The sequence below is a fragment of the Mytilus californianus genome, unplaced genomic scaffold, assembly GCF_021869535.1.
Source record: "Mytilus californianus isolate M0D057914Y unplaced genomic scaffold, xbMytCali1.0.p SCAF_2, whole genome shotgun sequence".
NCBI classification, from domain to species: domain Eukaryota; kingdom Metazoa; phylum Mollusca; class Bivalvia; order Mytilida; family Mytilidae; genus Mytilus; species Mytilus californianus.
Window position 1 is genome coordinate 60,647,452 of NW_026262668.1, and position 24,904 is coordinate 60,672,355.

General features: G+C 32.0%; 1 protein-coding gene across 43 annotated transcripts in view; it reads left to right on the plus strand.

Moving 5' to 3' along the window:
• The window catches only part of LOC127730155 (uncharacterized), a 242,776-nt gene that overhangs the window by 52,755 nt on the left and 165,117 nt on the right, over positions 1 to 24,904 (plus strand). The window contains exons 23-27 of one of the 43 annotated variants that reach the window (XM_052238368.1): positions 93 to 286; positions 4,840 to 4,915; positions 7,699 to 7,763; positions 12,302 to 12,457; positions 12,852 to 15,866. The exons of 41 other annotated variants lie outside the window; for them this stretch is intronic. In XM_052238368.1, the coding sequence (XP_052094328.1) occupies positions 93 to 286; positions 4,840 to 4,915; positions 7,699 to 7,763; positions 12,302 to 12,432 (466 nt within the window). In that variant the 3' untranslated portion in view covers positions 12,433 to 12,457; positions 12,852 to 15,866. Of the gene's footprint in view, positions 1 to 92; positions 287 to 4,839; positions 4,916 to 7,698; positions 7,764 to 12,301; positions 12,458 to 12,851; positions 15,867 to 24,904 lie in introns of those variants that run through there. One more of the 43 variants, XM_052238367.1, reaches the window with a different exon arrangement.

A 24,904-nucleotide genomic window follows, 5' to 3' on the forward strand; every position in this document is an offset into this window, starting at 1 on the left:
ATTTTAGTTTGTCTTGCTTTTAATTAGTATAAAATAACTGAACCAATAAATTTTTTGTATGTAAAAAATTATTCCTTCTTTTATTTTCAAAGAAATCACCCAGAGGGAGTTACAACTTGCCTTGTTATGATATTTAACACTGTTGCTAATAAGACATTACAGTATGATAAAGTGTTGAACATCTTGGTAAAGATAGAAACCGAGGATAGATCATGTGTAGACAGTGTAGATACGTGCATTGCTTTAAACGGAAGTATTACATTAGGCAATACAACTACAACATTAGGTAAGGTAACATAAACAACTTTGGTTTCAACATACTTTAATCTAATAGTCTGTCAACTTGGGAAGTCACTGATTGTTTTATTCATTCTCAAATCTAATACAGTTACTTGATTATTTGTTTTTGCAAAGTCAATTTGAATTTCCTCTTTGTAAAATTTAGATATGAATTAATGAGGTCTACATACAGTTAGATAAGAATAAATGTTTTCAAAAAATATTGTGAACTATATAGACTCCAGTGCAATTAGTGTGTATGGCTTGTTTATAATGTTTAATACGGTGCTATTGCCATGTTTGGCATAGACGTTAACACAATTGGTGAGGGAAATTGTTGTCAAGTCAACACCAAACTGTAACTTAATGACAAAAGCTTTTACTACTATTGTTTTCTTTCACTTTATAATTTTTGCCACAGAAAGGAGAGAAGATTGCATCACCACAGCAGTGGTTTAAGACTGAACTGATCTAAATATAGGAATTTTCACCAAATGCAAAAACCACGGAGCCACTTACTTTTCAGTAAAAATTGGTAAAATGTTGCCAAATTCATATACAAATGTTTTTTTTTCTTGATTCAAACTTATAAAGTGTTACAGTGGTTAATAAATACAACAACGTAATGAAATTGAAAATACAAATTTCACATATAGAAACGTTTGTGACACAAGCATTTTACCTTGCGTAAAATACATTTTCATGCTTTTCCTCTACATAATAGTCTTAAAAATCACAATATCTTTAAACTTTTCAAAGTTTTCAAAAGAATACACTTCTGACGTCTGAGTTTTGAAAGCTTTGAGAAACTCTTTAAGATCTGTCAATTCTTCCCTTGTTTTAATATCTTCTATCTGATTCATCAAACAAATTGAATGGACTTGTCTAGTGTCCATTTTGAGATAGTGCAGTTTAACAGTTTAGTTATAAAACGAACAATTTATGCCAAAATGGACACTAGACAAGTCCATCCTATTTGTTTGATGAAAGTGAACCTATAACTAAACTGTTGAACTGCACTATCTCATTATATTCACACATATAAATATATATAATGTGTGTGAATTATATAGAGTTTTCGATTATTATTGTCTGATAGAGGGTAAATGAGAGAATTTGACAGTGTGTCAAATCCAATTTTTTTTTTATCTTTTATATATTTCCATTTATTGAAGAAACTATTGTATTCCTTTTATAAATTAGTATGGCTGGTACTATATAAAATTATATCACAATTCGATTATTTCCATTATCTTTGTTAACAAGATTTAATTATTATTGTCACAATACATCCATTGAAAAATATTCAGATATATATATATTCAAAACTTAATTGTGTCTAACTTTATATCTTTCTTTTAGACATCAAACAGGTGTTTTGGTTTTATTTGACTTTTTAATTTTTCCTAAATTCTGCCATTATCAATTTTTATTATTCAGTCACTGTCAAATTGATTAAGGATGAATTTTATACACTATCATTAAATAAAATATTACTTCACATCCACTTCATTTGAACTTTGGTGGATAGCTGTCTCATTAGCAATAATACAATATCTCCTTATTTTTATTCATCTTTTTTTACTTCTATAATTTTGTAAAAAACGATGCTAAAGAAAACCCTTAAATTTACTACTTCAAAGATACCATTACGCTCTTCAATTCAAATGTTTCCTTGTTTAATCATTTTGTTTTCTGTACTGATGTTGCCTTTTATGGGCTGAATACCATTCCTGCTCTAACTTCAACGTGCGTAAAAGTATAGAACATGAGTATTATTTTTAACACTCAATTTTATTCTTTATTGCACACATTTTTGTTTAACGATAAAACTTGGTGAACAACATTCCATCAAGTATCCCTGTTAAATTTACAACTAAATATCTTGGGAGAATATTCAGTAAAATTAACTATGAATAACATAAGTCTAAATATCTAATCCAGCAATTTTTTTTGTATCAAAATTAGGTTATTTCTTTCTTAAAATTATTTACATATTAGTATAAAGTAAAACGACAAATATACTGAACTCCAAGGAAAATTCAAAACACGAATTACGAAAGTCCCTTAACAATTGGCAAAATCAAAAGCTCAAACACAAAAATTAACTGGAAAATAACTGTCATATTCCTGACTTGGTACAGGCATTTTCTTATGCAGAAAATGGTGGATTAAACCTGGTTTTATAGCTAGCTAAACCTCTCACTTGTATGATAAAAAAGGCAACAGTAGTATACCGCTGTTCGAAACTCATAAATCGATAGAGATAAAAACAAATCCGGGTTACAAACTAAAACTGAGGGAAACGCATCAAATATAAGAGGAGAACAACGACACAACAAAAACACAACATTAAAATGTAACACACATAGAAACGAACTATAATATAACAATGGCCATTTTCCTGACTTGGTACAGGACATTTTAAGAAAAAAATGGGGGGTTGAACCTGGTTTTGTGGCATGCCAAACCACCCGCTTTAATGGCAACGTCAAACACAACACCAGAACGACAACATCACATGACAGGACCACAATACAAATAAATGGGAGAACATATAGGACAAAGAAACACACGAATAATAGCTAACAAAAGGTACTAGGTATAAAATTCAATACGCCAGACGTGCGTTTCGTCCACACAAGACCAACCAGTGACGCTAAGATGAAAAAAGTTTGAAAGCAAAAACAAGTATAAAGCTGAAGAGCACCGAGGACCAAAAAATTGTATGACAGTCGCATAGAATTCCATTATATTGACAACAATGTGTGAGCAAAACATACAGACATAATAGGTAAAAACGTCAAAAAGTGAAAGTACTTTAATTCGTGGGAATAAAATTTCGTGGTTTGAAGAAAAGTTACAAATTCGTGGATTTCAGATTTTTGAGAAAAAAAAATACTAGTATGAGTGAAAAATTTATGTAATGTGTCAAAGAGACAACAACCCGACCAAAAAGCAGAAAAACAACCCAAGGCCACCACTGGGCCTTCAACATAAATAAAGGCAACAGTAGTAAACCGCTGTTCAAAAGTCATAAATGGGTTAAGAGAAAACAAATCCTGGTTACAAACTAAAACCGAGGGAAACATATCAACTATACATGTAAGAGGAAAACAACGGAACAACAGAAACACTTAACTGCAACAGAAACAAACACATTTTAGATGACTATTACAATTGGTCGAGTACATGTTACTTATAGAAATTAACAGTATTTCTTGAAAATTGTCTTAGAGGAACTCCGTTTGAAAATATTGTTGTAACATATGAAGGGTTACCAAAAGTTAGGTTTCACACCTTAGACTCCGACTTTAATTCTTTTTATCAGCAACCAAAAGTGGGTTACTAGTGTGGTATTTTTGCGTGATATGTTATAGGTACAGGGACTAGCTATAGTTATCGTCACTTTTGAATCAAACCACAAAATAAGAGAATTTCACTTTAATCATGACAAAAATGTCACATTTTGCTATTATGAAGCAAGAAGAGAAAAGAGTGCTCTAAATGACCCAAACACATTGTTAATCGGGCCATTAATTTGAAAGGTCTGCTTTCTGCTCTAAATTTGAACTTTATGTCACCATTTGAAGTTAACCACTTCCATTGTATTGAAGAGGAGCATATACTTCAGTTTTGAAATTTATAAATCTTCTTAAACACATTTGAAAGAAATTATATATAAAAAGCATGCTTAGAAATTACTTTGTCTTAATACGTTAAGTTTTCAAAAATCGAGGACATCATCAAGCGATGACATGATATCCCTGCAGTAGAATGACTTTCTTACTATGACTTTTTAGTGTAGGCACAAGAATATCATAATTCATACAAGTACCTACCCAGTAAATGTCCCTTACTTAGTCCAACCTAACATCCTACTGTTAAAATATATAAAGTCAATTTATTTCGAATGCCTTGATAGTTAATACTATCTGATATTATTGTTACTCATTTCTAGTAAGGTGATGTTGAAATTGGTTTGAATGTGTTTCGTCAAGGTCAGTACTTTTTATAATAGATTATTACAAGGGGTAGCATTCTGATGAAGGTAAATCAAAAAAGCGCTTCGGACTCATGAAATTTTATAACGTGTTGTTATTACAGCACTGGGTCGATACCTCTGCTGGTGGACTACCAGTACCCGAGGGTATCATCACTTCAGTAATCAGTAATTTGGAACTGACATGATTTAAAACAAACCTTTCTAAAAATGTCCGTTTATAAATTTTGAAATTATTTAGAAACTAATGTTTAAATTCCCTCTGGCAAAGTTGATAGATGGATTTGGCTATTTTTATGTCCTTTTCTGTCGTAAAGCTCTTTAACTGTTTCGGTTCTTATTCATCCTTGGCTTTCAAATATTTGGCATTGAGCGTTCTCGATGACGGTTAATCCAGAAAAGCGCTTTGGACGCATGAAATTTAGAACGTGTTGTTTTCATTTTTTTTTTGTAAGCTCTGCCCACAGTACCTCCAGTTTTGCACTTAATGGTTAATGGCAGAGATTTTTTTAATTAAATAGAAATATCAGATATTATTATTTTTTGTATACTTGTAGAACCTGTCATATGCAGTATCTGTTCTTTGACACAGCAATGTATACAAAACAATCAAATTTCCAGATACCAATGTGTGTAAGTCTTCATCATTATAGTAGCGTATGTATTTTGTTCATTATTTTGTACATAAACTAGGCCGTTATTTTTCTCGTTTGAATTGTTTTACATTTGTCATTTCGAGGCCTTTTATAGCTGACTATGAGGTATGGGCTTTGCTCATTGTTGAAGGCCGTACGGTCACCTATTTGTTAGTTTCTGTGTCATTTGGTCTCTTGTGGAGAGTTGTCTCATTGGCAATCAAACCACATCTTCTTTTTTATAACAGGTGTTTTATTCAGATTTTTACACATGAAATTGGAATTCATTACATTTGTTAGTGCTATGTTCTAAATTATTTTTTTTAATTTAAATTAATTAATTTAATTCAAGTTATATTGAATTTTCATGGACATACATGTATACAGTTATGATTTTGCTACTCTCTACATAACACTTCCACACAATCTAATAAAGAAAATTTTTTCATATTTTATAAAATGGTCTTTCGAAAAATCTCATTGAAAATTTATTTGCTATAAGTCGTTTAAAGCCTTTTTCTGTGACGAAAAAGGAAAGAAGGCTAGATACTGGAAATGTGAGGATATGATTGAAGCTTTAAAATTTCTCCTAGATAACATATATGTATGTTTCCGCGATAAAGTGTATCGTCAGGTAGTAGGTATTCCTATGGGCACTAACTGTGCTCCTTTAACATCAGATTTATTCCTGTATTGCTATGAATCTCAGTTTATGACCAAACTCAGGAGAGACACATCATTGTTACATTTGGTTGATACATTCAACAATACCTACCGTTATCTGGATGAAATTTTTTCGTTCAATAATCCAGAGTTCTCTAAATATACTACCGAAATTTACCTAAAAGAACTTACTTTAACTAAATATAACATAAACAGCAGCAGTTGTCCTTTTCTAGATTTAGACATTTCAATTTCTAAAGGGAAACTCCATACTAAAATTTACGACAAAAGAGACGATTTTTCATTCCCTATTGTTAATTTGTCCTTTTTTAGACGGCGATGTGCCTTTGGCTCCATCATACGGTGTTTATATATCCCAACTCGTTCGGTATGCCCGTGTGTGTAGTGATGTCATAGTTTTTAACGAACGAAATCAATGCATCACTGGTAAATTATTAAGTCAGGGATTTCGTTACCATAAATTACTTAAAACTTTTACTAAATTCTTTCATAGATACAAAGATTTGATTAGTAAATGTGGCTGTACATGTAGAAAACTTATTAACAATGGTATTTCACATCCTAAATTTTATGGTTATATTGTACTTAAAGCGCGGAAATCATTATGTGATCCGTGTAAACTCATCGAACCTTTAAACAAACTCATTAGTAAGGGTTATCGTACCAATGTTGTAATTAGATCTCTGAATATAGTTTACATTGGCACTAATATCGATTTTGTCATTAGCAAATTAAAACATAACTAAATTTGTATTTTCTTTTCAAGCGGGATGTATAAAGACACACACACGTTCATTTTAATCTATAAAGAAGTCACTCCTAACTATCCTACTACCTGTCGATACATTTATTTTTGGCATTGCACAAGTCATGTCTTCTTTGACTGTTCATGACGTTAGAATACTAAATCCCTTGGATGTATTTTAGGTGATTTTAGTCTCTGATGCATGATGTTTTATTATTAATTCTTTTGGCTTTTAACTAGCTGTCAGTAACTGCGAGTACTCTCAAATCGTACTTTCTTTATAATTTGACCTGTTGATACTATTTGTAATGCTTTTTTGTTATTTAATGTTAACATGGATCTTGTCTATATACCAGCTTGTTGGTATTACGACAAATTTTCACTTCTTCGTACTATGAACATCAAAATTATTTCATTTTTCCTTAGATGCTGTTCTTGGACCTGTACAGGAAGTTTTCTAGCACTAATTGTAGTTTTATTGTTGATATTCACCCCATATGTACCAAGTGTTAGATTAGTTTTATTGATATTACAGAAATTTCTTGGTATTCCTAAACGGAAGATTTTATACACACCGAAGAAGAAGTATACTTAACAACAAAATTATTTTCATTTACCTGTGTATAATATGACGCAGGTTTCTTCAAAAGTGATGATTTTCTAAAAATTGTTCAAACCTGTTTATTTACTTTTGACTTTAATTATTTATCCCTTGTAATTTTTTATTAACTGTCACAGGTCAAATTTATTCGTCCATTGTGTGTTAATTTACGTTTTTTGATTGAGTTAAGCCTTCCAATTGATATTTTATAATGTGGTTTTCTATGTTGTGATGTTATACTATTGTTTCAGAAAAGGGAGAATGTTTGGTACCATTAAAACGTTTAATCCAGCTGCAAATGTTTGCACCGGTCCTAAGTCAGGAATCTGATTATAGTAGTTGTCGCCTGTATATGTAGTTCATACTTGTTTCTCGTTTCTCGTTTTTATATAGATTAGACCGTTGGTTTTTCCGTTTGAATGGTTTTACACTAGTTATATTTTGGGGCCCTTTATAGCTTGCTGTTCGGTGTGATCCAATGCTCCGTGTTGAAGGCCGTACCGTGACCTATAATTGTTTACTTTTATAAATTGTAACTTGGATGGAGAGTTGTCTCATTGGCACTCATACCACATCTTCCTATATCTATGTAAGATAGTTTTATTTAATATTTTTATTATTGAATAAGTACTACAGTTAATAGATGCATGCAAGATTTTTGACAGGTATCATTAAAAGTACGATTTTTGCAAATCAAGAAAGATCATAATTTCAGTTAGCCTTGAATAATATATTTCTGCATCCATTACAGTAATCAACAAACAACAGAACAAACAGCAAGCTCAACCTCAAAAAGAATTACTACCACTGTACAAAGTATGTAAAATGTTATCTTAATTGCAATAAGTACAACAATACTTTAACAGAATGGCAACATTGATATATGCCTTAACCGAAATAAATTTGATACAGAAATGTCATTGAATTTTGTGCAAGAAAAGAAAAACTTTAAATTTCACTGATCAATCTACTGTTAGTGTTCAATTGGCCTTCTGAAAACTTATTAATTTTATAACTACGATGATTCCTAATTAGAATAAGCTACCTTTTAAACTAAAAAAAATGGGTAGGTTGATTATTTGAGAGGGCAAATAACGACAAACTTCCACAGAATTAAATAGAAGCAATCCTTATACTGCCTGTGGTGGTGTACCTTTTAAAACTAATAAGAAGGTATTTAAAGTAAAGCAGAAATTGTGTATAGAAAGACAAGAGATTGTTTTCCAGTGTTATTTATAAAGATGCACATTTAAGAGACAAATTTAATTGGCATGTATTCAAATTGGTGTATGTGACAATTTTGCTTTTACTGAAAAGCATTAAGTGTACTCAACTAGTAGAACATACAGAAAAACTTTAGATAATAGGACTGCAGCAAAGGTATAGAGAAATTTAGATGGAAGTGATCCAAGCCTACTTTTCACAGTAGTTTCATTTCTATGCATTATTTTAACCTGATAGCTGTATATGTAGAAGCTGCGTAAGTTTTGCCCTGTTAAATCTAAATATATATTTGATACTTTCTTATTGATAGTGATATCGTAAGGTTACACCAAATCAATTATTTGAGCAATCGAGTAATTTTTTTCTACAAAAAAACATTCAAGATTTTAAAGTATAAGTGAAATTGAGGACAAATGAGAAATAATTAAGTTTTTTTCACCATTCTGAGGACAGACTGTTATGATGTTGTTCTGGACATTTTTAATATTTTCATTTTGGTTCTGAAATGTCGCTTTTGTATCACACCATGTCAATAAGATAGTTGGTATGTGATATCGGAAAGTAATTGTGCTTTTCAAAATCGCCTTTTCCATATGGAACAATGTGGGAGTTATCTCCCTTATACTGTTTTTTCTTGTAATCGGTTTTCCTCAGAAACCGTCAAAGATATCGATTCAATTTTTCTCCAGAATGTTTGGTACTTCTTCTGTGTGATCTGTTAAATTTTGACCGAAGCATTTCCGGTCACAAAGTTTTTCTTTTCTTTTTGTGTTTAATATGATTGGTGTGTTAATGTAACTCATAAACCGTACGTCATAGGGACCTACATTTTTTAAATGAAGTCTTTGGTACATGAAACAATGAATTAAGGTCAATGCCAGAATTCATGGTCATATTCTAAATTTTCAACTTTGCTTGTTGTCACAACTCCTCATTCATCGTTAAAGTGCTCAATATACGGTTTTTGTAAGTTCGTAAGTTGCATAACGGTACAGCACCGATATACTTTGACCAATCAAAGTCGGGCTTTAAAGTTATTGTGAAACTACCTATTCTAGAGGTGGATACTAAACAAATCCAAATATCTTTTAAAAAACATACAATCTAAGACTCTTTCATCTTATAATAGTATTAAAACATTTGACTTTTCTTCACTTTACACAAGTATTCCCGATTCCAAACTAAAAGACAAATTACAAGGGTTGGTCCTGCTCTGTTTCATAAAAAAATCACCAACGTAGACACAAATACCTTGTCTTAGGGAGGGATAAATATTACTCTGTAAAAAACCACTCTGATTCTAACAACAAATTCTCTGAAACTGACATTATCAAGATGCTTGAATTCTTGATTGACAACATATCTGTGACGTTTGGAGGACGTGTTTTTCCACAAACAATCGGCATTCCAATTGGAACCAACTGTGCCCCTCTTCTTGCCGACTTGTTCCTTTATTCATATGAGGCTGACTTCATATAGGAACTTCATAGGAAGAAAGAAAAGAAGTTAGCAGTATCCTTTAACTTTACTTTCCGCTACATAGATAATGTTCTCTCACTAAATAATTCAAATTTGGTGACTATGTTGAACGCATCTATCCCATCGAACTTGAGATAAAGGATACAACAGATACAGTTAAGTCTGCCTCATATCTTGACTTACATCTAGAACTTGACAATGAGGGTCGAATAAAAACAAAAGTTTATAACAAAAAAGATGATTCCAGCTTCCCAATTGTGAACTTTCCATTTTTATGTAGCAACATTCCAGCAGCGCCTACATACGGAGTATATATCTATTTCCCAGTTGATGCGATACTCCAGGGCTTGTATTTCCTATCATGATTTCCTTGATAGAGGTTTGCTGCTCACAAGGAAGCTATTTAACCAAGAGTTCTAAGTAGTGAAGCTGAAATCATCCCTTCGTAAATTTTACGGACGCCATCACGAGTTGGTTGGCCGTTACGGAATATCCGTTTCACAGATGATAGCGGATATGTTCCTTGTGTGGTAACTACAATCCTGTCCCCTTTTCACGAATGTGACCTACCGAATTAGACTTATTACCGGATTTGTACTTACATGAGCAACACGACGGGTGCCACATGTGGAGCGGGATCTGCTTACCCTTCCGGAGCACCTGAGATCACCCCCAGTGTTTGGTGGGGTTAGTGTTGCACAGTCTTTAGTTTTCTATGTTGTATTTTGTGTACTATTATTTGTCTGTTGATCTTTATCTTTTTTAGTCATGGCGTTATCAGTTTATTTTCGACTTATCAGTTTGAATGTCCCTTTGGTATCTTTCGTCTTTCCTTTGGAAACTTTTTTGGAAACTTTTTATTTCACTTAAGACCTCACAATTTTACAGAATTTAGACAAGCCAACAAGAGTGAATCTATTCATTAGTTCATAGAAACTATCAACATTTTTAATTTTTCATATCTCTGCAGGTAAAACGTTTGTCTCTCAACATTGAAAAAAGTACAGTTAAATATATAGTGAAATTCGTCACCCAATTCTTCTTTATGACACAAATCACAAACTGTTCTTGACCTATCTATATTAAAAATTCTACCACATGAATCCAAGTTCTCTGTGGATGTTTCATATGAATTCCTCCCCCCTTAAATATTCCAGATAAGCTGTTTGGTAGGATACTATATAATATAGACCTGAGGTCTTTCGATTTGAAATTCATGATTTTTGACCTGGAAATTGAGGTCAAAGTCAACGGTCAAGTTTATGTTTCAGATTTTGACCTTTACTATAACTTTATACTGGTACATGAGAAAACCATAAGTTCTTTTGCATTAGGCTGAACGACATAGGACCTTGAAAAAGGTCAACTTGAAGTAACCGTTTGTAGCCAAACAGGAAGTATTCATTTTTGCACTTATTTGACGTTAAAGACACTGTAAAGTAACCTATCATATGAAACTGGAATTGACATTTTGTACACCAGAAGTTTCAAATTATCTCCCTTATTTCAGAAGAATATATACAGAGACCATATATTCTTGAAATTCGTGAAAAGTAAGCTATCAGTTGTCACCAGAAAAGACCTTTTAATACTAGAAGTAGCTGAATATCTCCCTTATTTAAAAGAAATGAACTATAACTATATATGTTTGGAATTTGTGCAATATGATTAAATTATATACTGACACCGTTTTCCTAACAGAAAGATAACTTTTTTTGTAATAAGTTTGCAAATCTGTATACAAGTCTACGTAAACCTTAATAATCAACATATGAGGTGGAAAGAATTTCAATCGTTCTGTGAATAATTGGTCTTACTCTTTCATTAACGTACACTTACCTTTCGTAAATTGTCCGTTTATAAATTCATAAATTATCAAGGAACTAAGGTTTTAATTCCCTCAGTCACAATTGACTTTAGGTGGATCAAACGGGCAGGCAGGCAACTACCAACAGCTTCGTGCAATAACTTGTGAACCGTTCAACCAATGCTTGTCAAATTTTATCATGTTGATCTAATGATAAAATTGAGGTCAAGTTCGGTATTGACGATTTTCATTTTTACCGTTCAGGAATTATGGTTCTTGAAATATTAGAAAATGGAACTTTATGTTGTTTCCTTTCAATAACTTATGAACTCCTCTACCAATAGTTTTCAAATTATGATATGTTGTTACTGTTGACATAATGGAGGTCAGGTTCGATATTGATGCTTTTTCTTTTTGCCTTTCTGGAGTTATTGTCCCTGATAAATTAGAAAGTTGCACTTTATGTTGTTTCCATGCAATAATTCATTCACCGTTCAGTCAATGCTCTTAAATTTTGATATGTTGTTACTTTTGACAAAACCGCGTTCAAGTTTGTTATTGACAATTTTCTTTTTTGCCGCTCAGAAGTTTTGGTTCATGATAGATTGGAAAATTTAAACGAATAAGTGAGCCCAAATATGAACAAATTCCATTTTCTGTGGCGTTATACCTCAGATTAAAAAAAAAATCAAAAAAGTTAATACTTATTTAAACAAATTAACCTTAGTTTTCATTCAAAGTATTTTACTGGTGATTTAATACGCCACACTTTTAAGAAACCCTAAACAACCCTAATGTAAAAGAGATTTCTTGTGAAGCATAATATTTTGTTTCTCCATTTTAGGTAAAAGTTCATCAGATTTGATACTCGGTCTAGGTATAGGATTACCTCTAGCCATTACCGCATTTATTATCATTTCAACGATCATGATATGCATGTCTTGTAGATGTAAAAACAGAAGTCTGAATCAATAGTACAAGGACAATCAGATGATGATAAGTATGTATAAATATGAAGGGTGCTGCGTTGACTACATTTATCTCATTTTTTTAAACATTCAAATCAAAAAACAAATACTAAAAAAATAAAGAGACAGTTGATAATATTATTAAGGATTATCAGTTGGTTGTTTGATATTCATCCTTTTCTTTTTTATAAACATTTCAAGTAATAAATATTATAAGATGAACCTCATCTATTATCTAAAATTCAAATACGTTTGTATTCTATATTATTTTCAGTAAAAACAATACATGCAGACACTTAATGAGACTGAATGTAACATTCCACTTTTATTCAAATTGATTTTATTAATGATCATGATGATGTGAAGAAACTAAACTTGATGAACTAATTAACTTTTACTTGATTAAGAATTTTATTTCATTTTTAGTTGGCAGATTAGACAAGCCTTTGGTAGAAAGGATTCAAGTTTGATGGGAACAAAGTCTTTGGTAGGCTTTTACAATGAAGTTGCTTATAAATATGCCTTTGAAAAGAGGCAATACGACTAACTGTTGTTAACAGTAAAAACAAATTGAATGAATGACATTGTGGAAACTAGGTTTATTGACACAAGAGTTGACATACTTTATTCAGTGAAATTTTGAGACATCATGACCCTCAGTAAAAAGGAATGAACTGTCGGGTTAGGATTTAACTAAAACTAACTATCAAAAATGTTCATTTTGTCTCTGCAGCAGACACACCACCTTATGCCAAGAACTTATTTTTTTGTATCCAGTCATGAACCTGGTTATGAATATAATTTCTCTGTCAGGTATATGCATGCTTTTGGTTTTTTTTTTTTTTCTCTAATAATTTTTTTTTTGAAAAAAAGGAAATACAGAAATTTTATTTTCGGTTTATAAACTAACTATCATGCCTAGAAAAAGGCTAAACATAGCTTTTGTTTCTCAGAATTTTGGAAGTTTTATACAGTGAAACAACCAAAACCAAATCTGATTTTGAAGGATATTTTACAATAAAACAAAAGCTTAGTATAAATGAAGAGGGACAATTGGGTCACCAAAAAAATCGCATTTTTCTTAAATTACGTAACCATTAAATTTCAAACTTGAAATATACTCCATTCATTTGACTTGATTAACATATCTTAAATTGCTTAGTAATATTGGAATGTTCTATTTAAGATTTGGTTGATATCTATTCTGTTTACTTTATTGATGTTAACTGGTCACCATATAGATATTTTATTATACATTGTATTGCAAAATTGCCACGTTAATAAGACGTAAAAGCCAAAAGTTTAAAATGTAAGTTTAACAAACTGTCATGTTATAATTGTCTGATATTGTTTATTTTTTCTGTATTTTATATGTATACATATATATATATATAGAGAGAGAGAGAGAGAGAGAGAGAGAGAGAGAGAGAGAGAGAGAGAGCTAATGATTAGCATTTTTAACGAGGATTTGTTGATTTATTATCAAACGGACATATATATGTGTTTTTATATTAATCATAATGATTTCCTATGACATTTGTTTTCCATTCGTTTGATGTGTTTGAGCTTTAGATTTTGCCATTTGATAAAGGACTTTTTGTTTTAGAATTTTCCTTGCAGTTTGGTATTTTTGTTATTTACTTTTTATTTTGCTGATTATCATGATCATCTTTCGATTTTTAAAGTATATTTTTATTAATAATTTGATGAATTATAAAAAAAAACCTTCTTTGTAATGTGCATGATGATAACAATATTAATCATTTTACCATAGATCTGTAATGGAAGAGATGCTTCAATGGTCATAATTACAAGCCAAATATTAATAATGGCAAAAGTTAAAAGAGTAAAACAAAAAGACATATAAGGATTATTTTATGACATATGATTTTCATTAATATGTCTTTCTTATCAGTAAATCCTAATACTGTTAAATATTGTTAGAAGACAATCTTACCTGTGGTCATTATTTTTTATGCTTTGCTGAGTTTGTATCTGTAGATTTATGTTTTTTTTTATCTGTATTCCATATTTATATATTCTATGATCATTCGATAATCAAATATTTTAGTGTGAGTACAGGCATTTGATTGTCTTAATTTTAATGCTGCTGAATTTTCGTACATTGTAGGTGGTAAACATGGTAATTGCATTTCTTATGCTTTGGTATTTTAGTGTTAACACATTTCCAATAAAATAAGACATTTGTTTGTCTGTGTTATTGACTTATCGTTTTTTTTTACCAGAGAAGAAAGCATTTACACATGTTAAGTTTTTAAGGACATGCAGTGAGAAGGTGTTTTTGTAGTTTATTTAATACCAGTTTGAAGCAAAATACATAATTGGATTATTAATAGATTTCATAATAAAACGTGAATAGTAAGTTAAGATTTATACTGCCTTTTTTTAAATGATGGTAACATATAATTATATGCTTTTTTATGATTTTTGTATCATACTTTGTATTCAGTGTACCACCAACATTACTTCTGTTATGTGGAGGAAAGTTTTAATGAAGAGAGTCTTTGCAAAAGATTTTATTGGCGAAAATCTAAATGTTGCAATTAAAAAAAAAATGATTAATAAAGTTTGGTTAAAAAATTAACCCCCTCGTGTATAATTTAGTTACAATTGAGCTTTTAAACTGATGAGTAGCAAGTTTTTGCTTAGGAGTATACATTCTTGTAAAATTTTCTGAATTAAAAAAAAAATAAATTAGTGTTGCCTTATGTAAATGTTTTTGTAACCAGCATTTGAAATTAAGCATGATCTTAATTACTTAAAAATTATTGATTGCGTTTGAGTCTTAACAGATTTTCACAAGAATTTTGAAGAAAGTTAATGTTATTATTTATTACATATTTGAACCAATTACAAAACAAAAAAGAGATTTATCTCTTTATTTTATTTTTTTAAAATAAAATGTCCAAATCGTAAAGCATGATACTTTTGTCTAAGCATTTTTATCATGTTCGTTTCGGGTGATAAAAACATGTTTAATATATATTTTTTGTCAGGTGAACATTTTCGTTCACAAACATTAGCCGCATGTCAATGTATATTTATTTCTAAATTGGAAATGCAAAATGTTACCTTCTGTTTTCTGGTTATTAGACATGTTGGAATTCAAATATAAGATTTCTTTTCTCTAAATAAATTATAAGTACTTGTATTTGATAATCTATGCGTTTTATAGAAATAAGTTTAGAGATTTGACTGATATATAAATGTTTAAATGTATCATGCTTAATATTAGTTCTACTACTGTTTATATTCAAGATAAATCTTATTTTGTAGTACATGTCCCCGTGCTTGTGGTGTATGCCCTTATATTTTACAATTATGAGTTGTTTGCCTGTGAGAGAGCTTTCACATGTTTATTATATCTTTGTTCTTTATTTGTTAATTAAATATAATGGTGTTGGGATGTATAAATAATCATCCACACTTGCTGTTTTTATTATTGCCCTCTGCTTTGGCTTTACTTAAATTTCTTATAATCTCTGTTTTTGCCCTGTGTTTGTTATATGTCTGTTTTGTATTACTTATGTCTTTGCGTCGGGCATTTTATAACAGTTTTTGTAAGAGTTCTTTTACTGCTTTGCCTTTTATTTCTTGTTCCGTAATTGTGATCCTTATTCAATGTTACAACCTCCGGTCTTTTTTATTTTTCCTATACGCCTATTTATATAATCATGTTATAAAATTGAAAACAACACGTTTAATAATTTCATGCGTCCGAATTTCTGGGTTTACCTTCATCAGGAACGCTCAAAGCCAAACATTTGAAATCCGAGGGATGTATAAGTACCGAAACAGTTGAAGAGCTATATGTCAAAATATCCTAAAACAAATAACCAAATTCATCTAAGGTCAACTTTGCCTGAGGGAGTTGAAACCTTAGTTTCTTTATAATTTCAAAATTCATTAACGGACAATTTTAGAAAAGTTTGTCATAAATCATGTCAGAACCGAAGTACTGACTACTGAGTTGATGATACCATCGGGGACTGATAGTCCACCAGCAGAGGTATCGACCTAGTGATGTAAAAAATTGAAAACAACTCGTTTAATAATTTTATGCGTCCGAATCGCTTTTCTGGATTTACCTTCATCAGGAACGCTCAAAGTCAAACATTTGAAATCCGAGGGATGTATAAGTACCGAAACAGTTGAAGAGCTATATGACAAAAATACCTAAAACAAAAAGCCAAATTCATCTAAGGTCAACTTTGCCTGAGGGAGTTGAAACCTTAGTTTCTTTATAATTTCAAAATTTATAAACGGACAATTTGAGAAAAGTTTGTCATAAATCATGTCAGTACCGAAGTACTGACTACTGAGCTGATGATACCCTCGGGACTGATAATCCACCAGCAAAGGTATCGACCCAGTGATGTAAAAAATTGAAAACAACACGTTTAATAATTCATGCGTCCGAAGCGCTTTTCTGGATTTACCTTCATCAGGAACGCTCAAAGCCAAACATTTGAAATCCGAAGGATTATTAAGTACCGAAACAGTATTACGCAATAGAAAAAAATTGAAAAACAATCCTACTTCTAGGCTATCCACGTGCTTACAAAATTGTATTTCTAATATAAATTATACAGCAGCCTATATCAAAATTATCCTACTACATTTAGCAATGTGTACAATTGTGTCAAAGGAGGCAATGCCTCTGCAGCCACATTGTTAAACAAAAATGCACGTGGATATCCACAAATTTTCCCGTGCAATGCCAGAAAATGACTGACCTGTTTCAGATTTACTTCTCACAATACTGTTAGGTCAACAGTGAACGGGAGAGCTTTTTCTCTCTCCTTTTCCTGTGACATTACCTGAAACGCCCAAAACCTTATTTATCTGGTAACTTGAACCCAGCCGTTTCAATATGTGGGACAGACGGGTCGAGAATATTACAGAAGAAATTAAGAGCATAAGAGCACCTTTACCGCTTTCGAAGACCTAAAAATTCAAAAGTGTGATTAACCAACATTTAGATAAGCATAATCACAATCTAAAATTTTTAAAATTCCTACAACTTGAAAGCTTTCAGAAACAACCAGGACAATCACACAAACAATTTGAAAAATCCCGTGAAGTTCGCGTACTATTTTTGATGAAAAGACTTCAAACAGTTTATCCTCTCGGTCTCAATGACAAAATATTGGAACAGGGAAACATATCTTAAACTTCTATCGTCTTTTTTCGATGTCATGAATATTGTCGTTAATGGCTAAGAAATAATAGTCATCATGATAAACGTAAAAACCGTAATCTACGTATTAAACATCGTACAAATTATACACTTGTTGATCTGTTATCTATAGTAAAAAATAATGGTAGACATCAATTATTATGCAATCTTGGTCATATACCAATAAGTAAACTATATGATATTTTTCTGGAGTATGATAAAATTTCATTTTTCAGCCCGTTGTATAAATACACCCGTATTATTACAGCCTTTTGTCATCACAGGCTGTTTCCGTGTATCGATAACCCTGAAAATCATAAACGGCAGTTTCTTAAATTAAAATATATAAATAGAGGTATTGATTTTATCAACTTATCTAGTATATTCAATGACTCTACCATCCATAGCCAAATACCTCCATATGTTGATAATACAGAACCACTTATTATTTCGTTTTCGTACAAAAAAACCAGAAGAAGTTTGATTTTTAATTATACGTCAGTAACATCAGACGTCAATATAGAAATTAATGCTCCTTCGGCTTGAGACTGTGAAACATCTAGTTTTAGATATGTTCCCTATGGTCATGTCATTACAGGAGACCTCAACATCGTTGAAGAGCGACAATTTACAGAAAGGAACAGAAAAGGGCCGAAAAGGAACAAAAAGAACAGAAAAGAACCGAAAAGGAGCCGAAAAGGGCATACCTATATTTATTTTATATATTATCTACACGAAGTTTTGATATTGTTAACAATTCCTCGTCATAAATGAACGCATAATGCAGAAAGGAAACAGTTTGATTAAGCATGTGGCTCAATCTCCTGGGAAAACACCGTGCGTTATCCTGTATACTGAAGAAATGCTGACGAATGTCGTGAACTTGTGCTGTAGTGGACACACTCTTTTTGGTTTCGACAAAACATTTAACATTTGTGACATTCATGTGACACCATCTGTATTCAAACAACTTTCTGTCACGAAGGTTGAAACAGGAGAACCACCTTTGTTTGTCGGAACAGAGACATATAATATAAGAGATTCGCAACTCGGCGAACTAACGTAATTTATCGTGGCCACTAGCAAAATCTCGCGAGATCTCTTTTGGTAATTAAAAGTATTAAAAGTAATGATGAATGTTCTCACATAACATAAATTGTTATGAAACAGATCGGCTTTCAGTGTTAAACTTATCATAATAAAATTATATAATTATATACAGTGGAGATCACTTCTAACATCTCATTAGAACTGTCAGAATAATCTATCATAGAACTGTTATAAACTGTCTTAGAACAGTTCTACCTAGAACAGTTCTCTAAGTAGAACTGTCAGAATCAGTTCTAGGTAGAACTGACCAAATCAGTTCTAGGTAGAACTGTCAGGATCAGTTCTAGGTAGAACTGTCAGGATCAGTTCTAGGGTAGAACTGTCTAAAAACTGTTCTATTTGGAACTGTCCAAATCAGTTCTAACCGTAGAACTGTCAGCAGAACTGACTAAATCAGTTCTAACCGTAGAACTGTCAGCAGAACTGTCAATAACTGTTGTAGTCGTAGAACTGACCAAACCTGCCAGGATGGATTGTAGAACAGTTCTAAATGACGTCAGTGCAGTTAGGGCATCTCACTGGTCGCCATTCAGTGTTATTTTTATCGTTGATAAAGCCACACGCAAAATGCCTCCTGTCAAAGTTAACAGAATTTCAATGTATTTGAGACAGCGAATAGTTAATCTTCGCCAAAGTGGAAAATCGTATGTGAAGATTTCCAGTATTTTATCCGACACAGAGGGAGTTGTGATATATGTCTTTAAATTTTATCAACGTTTTCCGTGATGAAGTTTTGAAATCGTCGTTTTTCGTAAACAGTGATGAAGGTGGTGTTAAACTATTGTTTTTCGTGAACAGTTTTGTTGTATTTCCTGTTAACTGTGATCAGCTAATTTAACATTTCGTAAACTCCGATGAAACATCCCTCTTCCCTACATTACCCCCCTAACAGATAGTTTGGGTGGGATGGGGCTGAGATTACTATAACACATATTATATTATTGTTATAGTAATCTCAGACCTGATAAAATAACTAACTCTACACAAGAAAGGGTTAAAAAATAAAATAACTATGAAGAATGTAAACAAACTGTGACCTCGATCAAAACGGTAACAAGCTTATTGTCAAAAAGCATGTTCCATCCACAAAAAAACGTGTCACCCCTTTCCCGTCAGAATATCGCCAGTCGTTCATTATCAACTCTAAATAATGAAGTTTGGATTTTTTTTACCTGTAAGTACAAATATTTCATAAAGTTATTTGTTTTGCCACTCTCCTCCATCGACATCCATCGTAACAAAATTTCCGCTATAAAAGCGACCGAGGAAACGGTTATCGACATTTTCCGTAACGAGAAATGTTAAAACAGTGCTGTGATGATAATTTTTTAATATATATTATATTCTTTTGACTTATTTATATTTAAGACGAAGAGTTCTTAAAACTGTCCAATTGATAGAATTGACTAAATCAATTCTAGCCGTAGAACTGACCAAATCAGTTCTAATCGTAGAACTGTTCTAGTCGTAGAACTGTTCTAGCCGTAAGATTTGGTCAGTTCTAGGTAGAACTGTCTAAAACTGTTCTAGGGTAGAACTGTCAAGATCAGTTCTAGGTAGAACTGTCTAAATCAGTTCAAGGTAGAACTGACCAAATCAGTTCTAGGTTAGAACTGTTCTAGCTAGAACTGTCTAAAAGGTGTCAGGATGACAGTTCTACATACTGTCCTAGAACAGTTCTCCTGACAGATTCTGACAGATTTGATGAGAGGTTAGAAGTGATCTCCACTGTAATTTGGGTTCATATCTAATTACTTTATTTTAATTTATTTGTTTATAAAAGTTGTTTATTAAGTTTTGTATTATTGATATCAGAGACATATTCTAATATTGTATTATATGTCTCTGTTGATATTAAATAATTAACACTTGATTAATTGTATTGTGTTCATTTTATTTGATATATTCATAATGGGCTTCTATTGAATATACACCTGTCTCGGAGACATTATTTCACAGTGTATTGTATGTCTCTGGTTTTGGCTTTTTACTAGCTTTCAGTAACTGCGAGTACTCTCAAATCGTATTTTCTTGTTAATTTGACCTGCTGACACAATTTGTAATGCATTTCTGTTATTTTATGTTAACTTTTTTTTGTGTTATATCTCGTCTCACTATTTTTAATATGTACCACCTTTGAAAAGTATTTACTATGACGATAAATTTTCACTTCTGTACTCGTACTGTGAACAACAAATTTATTTATTTTCTAAAAATGTTTCCGTACTCCTAACAACAAAATTATTATATTTAAATTTACCTGTGTACGTTATTTTATTTAACGCCATGTTGTCCCAAGTTAGAGTTGTCTTTTTGACATTGTTCCTACATCTTTTTTATTAATATCGTATCTATAATGTGTCATAGATCAAACTCCTTCGTTCAGTGTATGTTTACTTGTTTTTGTTTATATGTCTTTTTGATCGAGTTAAGCCATTTCAATTGATATTTTATAGAGTGTCTTTTTATGTTGTAATTTTACACTACTGTTTCAGGTTAGGGTGAAGGTTGGCGCCTGTTCAAACGTTTAAACCAGCTGCATTTGTATGCACCTGTCCTAAGTCAGGAGCCTGTTGTTCAGTGGTTGTCGTTTTTTTGGTATGGTTCATAAATGTTTCTCCTTTTTTATATAGATTAGATCGTTGGTTTTCCTGTTTGAATTGTTTTACACTAGTCGTTTTGGGGCTCTTTATAGCTTGCTGTTCGGTGTGAGCAAGGCTCCGTGTTGAAGGCCGTACTTTGACCTATAACTGTTTACTTTTTATACATTGTAACTTGGATGGAGAGTTGTATCTTTGGCACTCATACCACATCTTTATTTATATTTACCATTAATTTAGATATTCTGAAAATGAGAGGGGCCTAGGTGGCCGAGTGGTCTAAGTAGTCAAACTACTATATCACTAGCCTGTCAACACTGAGGTTGTGAGTTTGAATCCCGCACGGGGCAGGTGCACTCGACTCCAATGTTAATTGACTAGGATTGTCAGTTTTCCTACCGAAGGTCGGTGGTTCTTTCCTGGAACTCCGGCTTCCTCCACCAATAAAAACTGACCGCTACGAAATAGCACAATAGTGTTGAACGTGGCGTTAAACACCAATCAATCAATCTGAAAATGAGTATACCTGAAAACCTCATCTTTCTTGTAACAGGAACTAAAATGACCGAACTGTCCTGAATTAAACGACTGCAGACAGCATATCACCTTGGTCTAATTGGCAATATCATGGGACAAGGGAACATAATTATCTAACAATTCTTCAACTGATATCATGAATATTGTTGATAAAAGACAACGTAATAATAAGTCTCATGGCAAAAGTGTCAATTGAAATCAATGATCGAATTAAACATCTTATAAATTATACACTTGACGATTTCCTATTTATAATTAAAAACAATGGTAAGCATAAGTTTTTATGTAAACTTGGTCAAAACAATTAGTAAAAGAGAGGCAAAAGATACCAAATGAGCATTCAAATCATAAGTCGAAAATAAACTAAAAACGGCATGGCTAAAAAGGAAAAAGACAAACAGACAAACAACAGAACACAAAACACAACATAGAAAACTAAAGACTGAGCAACACGAATCCCGCCAAAAACTGGGTGTAATCTCAGATGCTCCGAAAGGGTATGCAGATCCTGCTCCACATGTGGCACCCGTCGTAAATTACATGATATTTTCAAGGAGTGTGACACAATCTCGTTTTCAGACCACTCAATAAATGTATGCGTTTAGTTACAGCTTACGGTCACCAAAGGCTGTTTCCGCGTATCGATAAATCTGAAGATCAAGATCATAAACCTCATTTTCTAATATATTAATATTGATTTTATCAACTTATCTAGTATATTTAATTACTCTACCAAAACGTTATACCTCCCTATTTTGCTAACACAGAACCACCTATTATTTTGTATACATGTACATACACATAAACCCCGTAGAAGTTTAATTCTTAGTGATACGTCAGTTACATCAGACGTTAGTGTAGAAAATAATACTAGTACTTCTTCAACTTGAGACTGTGAGTCGTCGAGTTTTAGATATGATTACTTTGGCCCTGTTTTTACGGGGACCTCAACATCGTCCAAGACCGAGAAGTTAAACTCATTTTGACAAAAGGACCAAGATATCGTGCACCATCTAAATTAGATTGAAAACAGTGTCGTCAGGTCATTAAAGATGCTCTTTCGGCGTATTGTACGGGGATAATCTGATAATAAATCTCTTGGTTCTTTTTTAAATAAATGTATTAATATTGTGGATGTTCTAATATCTTATTTTGAAAATAATTTAGGAATAAATAAAAGGGTACATGGTACAACTATTTGTAGAATAAGAAACAAATTTTAAGGCGTCCCAAAACGGTTTGTGTTCGTAATTATATAACGGCCGACAAAGCAGCCAACAATGTGGTGGTGATATGACGTAAATACTGCACGGAAGATTTTAAGAATGACATAATAAGTTCTTCTATAATCAGGTCCGTGCACTCCACACAGAGACATATAGTAAACAATCATAATTATTATTACCACATCTCAGCTTAAGGCCTCCTCTGAACATTTGAAGGTTACCTCAACAACATAAAAAAGAAAAACCGTCAAATATCGTTTCTTCTCGGACTTTAGTAAGTGTTCTACAACTAATCTTTCAGTGATTTTAACTGGTTCCCTAACTACTATTAATGAACGTATCATTAACTTTTGTAATAAAACATATGCAAATAGTAGAATTAACTATTTTTGGAGTGTAAAAAGCTTTTTTGATGTTTTAGAAAAAAAAATATATGTTTTTGATGGTCCTTTAAATTCGGTTGACATTTTTGATTTTTCTACTCTTTACACTACACTTCCACACAATTTGATCAAACAAAAGTTTTCCTATAATTAAATGGCCGTTTCATAAATCTATTGAAAATGTATTTGCTGCAATTTACATAAAGCCTTCTTCCTTAAGAGAAAGGTAAATATGCTAGATATACTTACTGGAGGAGTGATGAGATGATTGAAGCTGTACATTTTCTCCATGACAACATTTATGTATGTTTCGGAAATAAAGTTTATCGGCAGATTGTAGGTATTCCTATAGGCAACAACTGCTCCACTGTAGTAGCAAACTTGTTCCTGTACTGTTATAAAACAAAGTTTAGGGCTAAAATTAGTAAAGACTCGTCTAAATTCCATTTAATTAATAAGTTCAAGAGCGTTTATCGTTATACTGATGATATTTTTGCGATAAATAATCAGGAATTTTCTAAATATACTGCCGAATTGACCCAAAGGAACTTACTTTAAATAAATAAAATATAGTCAGAAATATCAATTCTTTCCTAGATTTCGAAATTTCAGTTTTACACGGAAAACTCTACACAAAATGTGCCACATTCTGTTTGTGCCTTTCCCATGTCAGGAGCATGTAATTCAGTGGTTGTCGTTTTTCGGTGCATATAGTTTTTGTTTTTCGTTTATTGTTTTGTCATTTTCATTTCGAGGCTTTTAATAGCTCACTATGCATTTTGGGTTTTGCTCATTGTTGAAGGCCGTACGGTGACCTATAACTGTTTACTTCTATGTCATTTAGTCTCTGGTGGAGAGTTGTCTAATTGGCAATCATACAACATCTTCTTATTTTCATATAAACCAACATGTAATTTTCAATACGTAGGACAAACAGGACGTTTTTTTTTTTTCAAGTAACACAAGAATATCTACATTACGTGCGCACACCGAAAAAATAAAAAAAATGTAATCAAATTCCAACAACTCGAAACTGTCCAATGACAACAAAAAAATCACATAAACAATTTGAAAATTCCCGTAAATTTGGCAGCATATCCCCCGGTCTGAATGACAATAGCATTGGACAAGGGAACCAACCTAAAATTTTCTTTATTGATATCATAGATATTGTAAGTAAACGAAAACGTAATGCTAAGTCGAATTGCAAACGTATCAATCATGTCAATGACAATCAACGAATTAAACATCGTACTAATTTAACAATGGTGACAAGACATCAATTATGCAAATAGGATCAAATACCTATCAGTAAGTTATATAATATTTATAACGAGTGTGATACTATATTGTTTTAAGTCCACTATATGAGTGTACGCGTATCATAACAGCTTTTTGTCACTAAAGGCTGTTTCCTTGTATC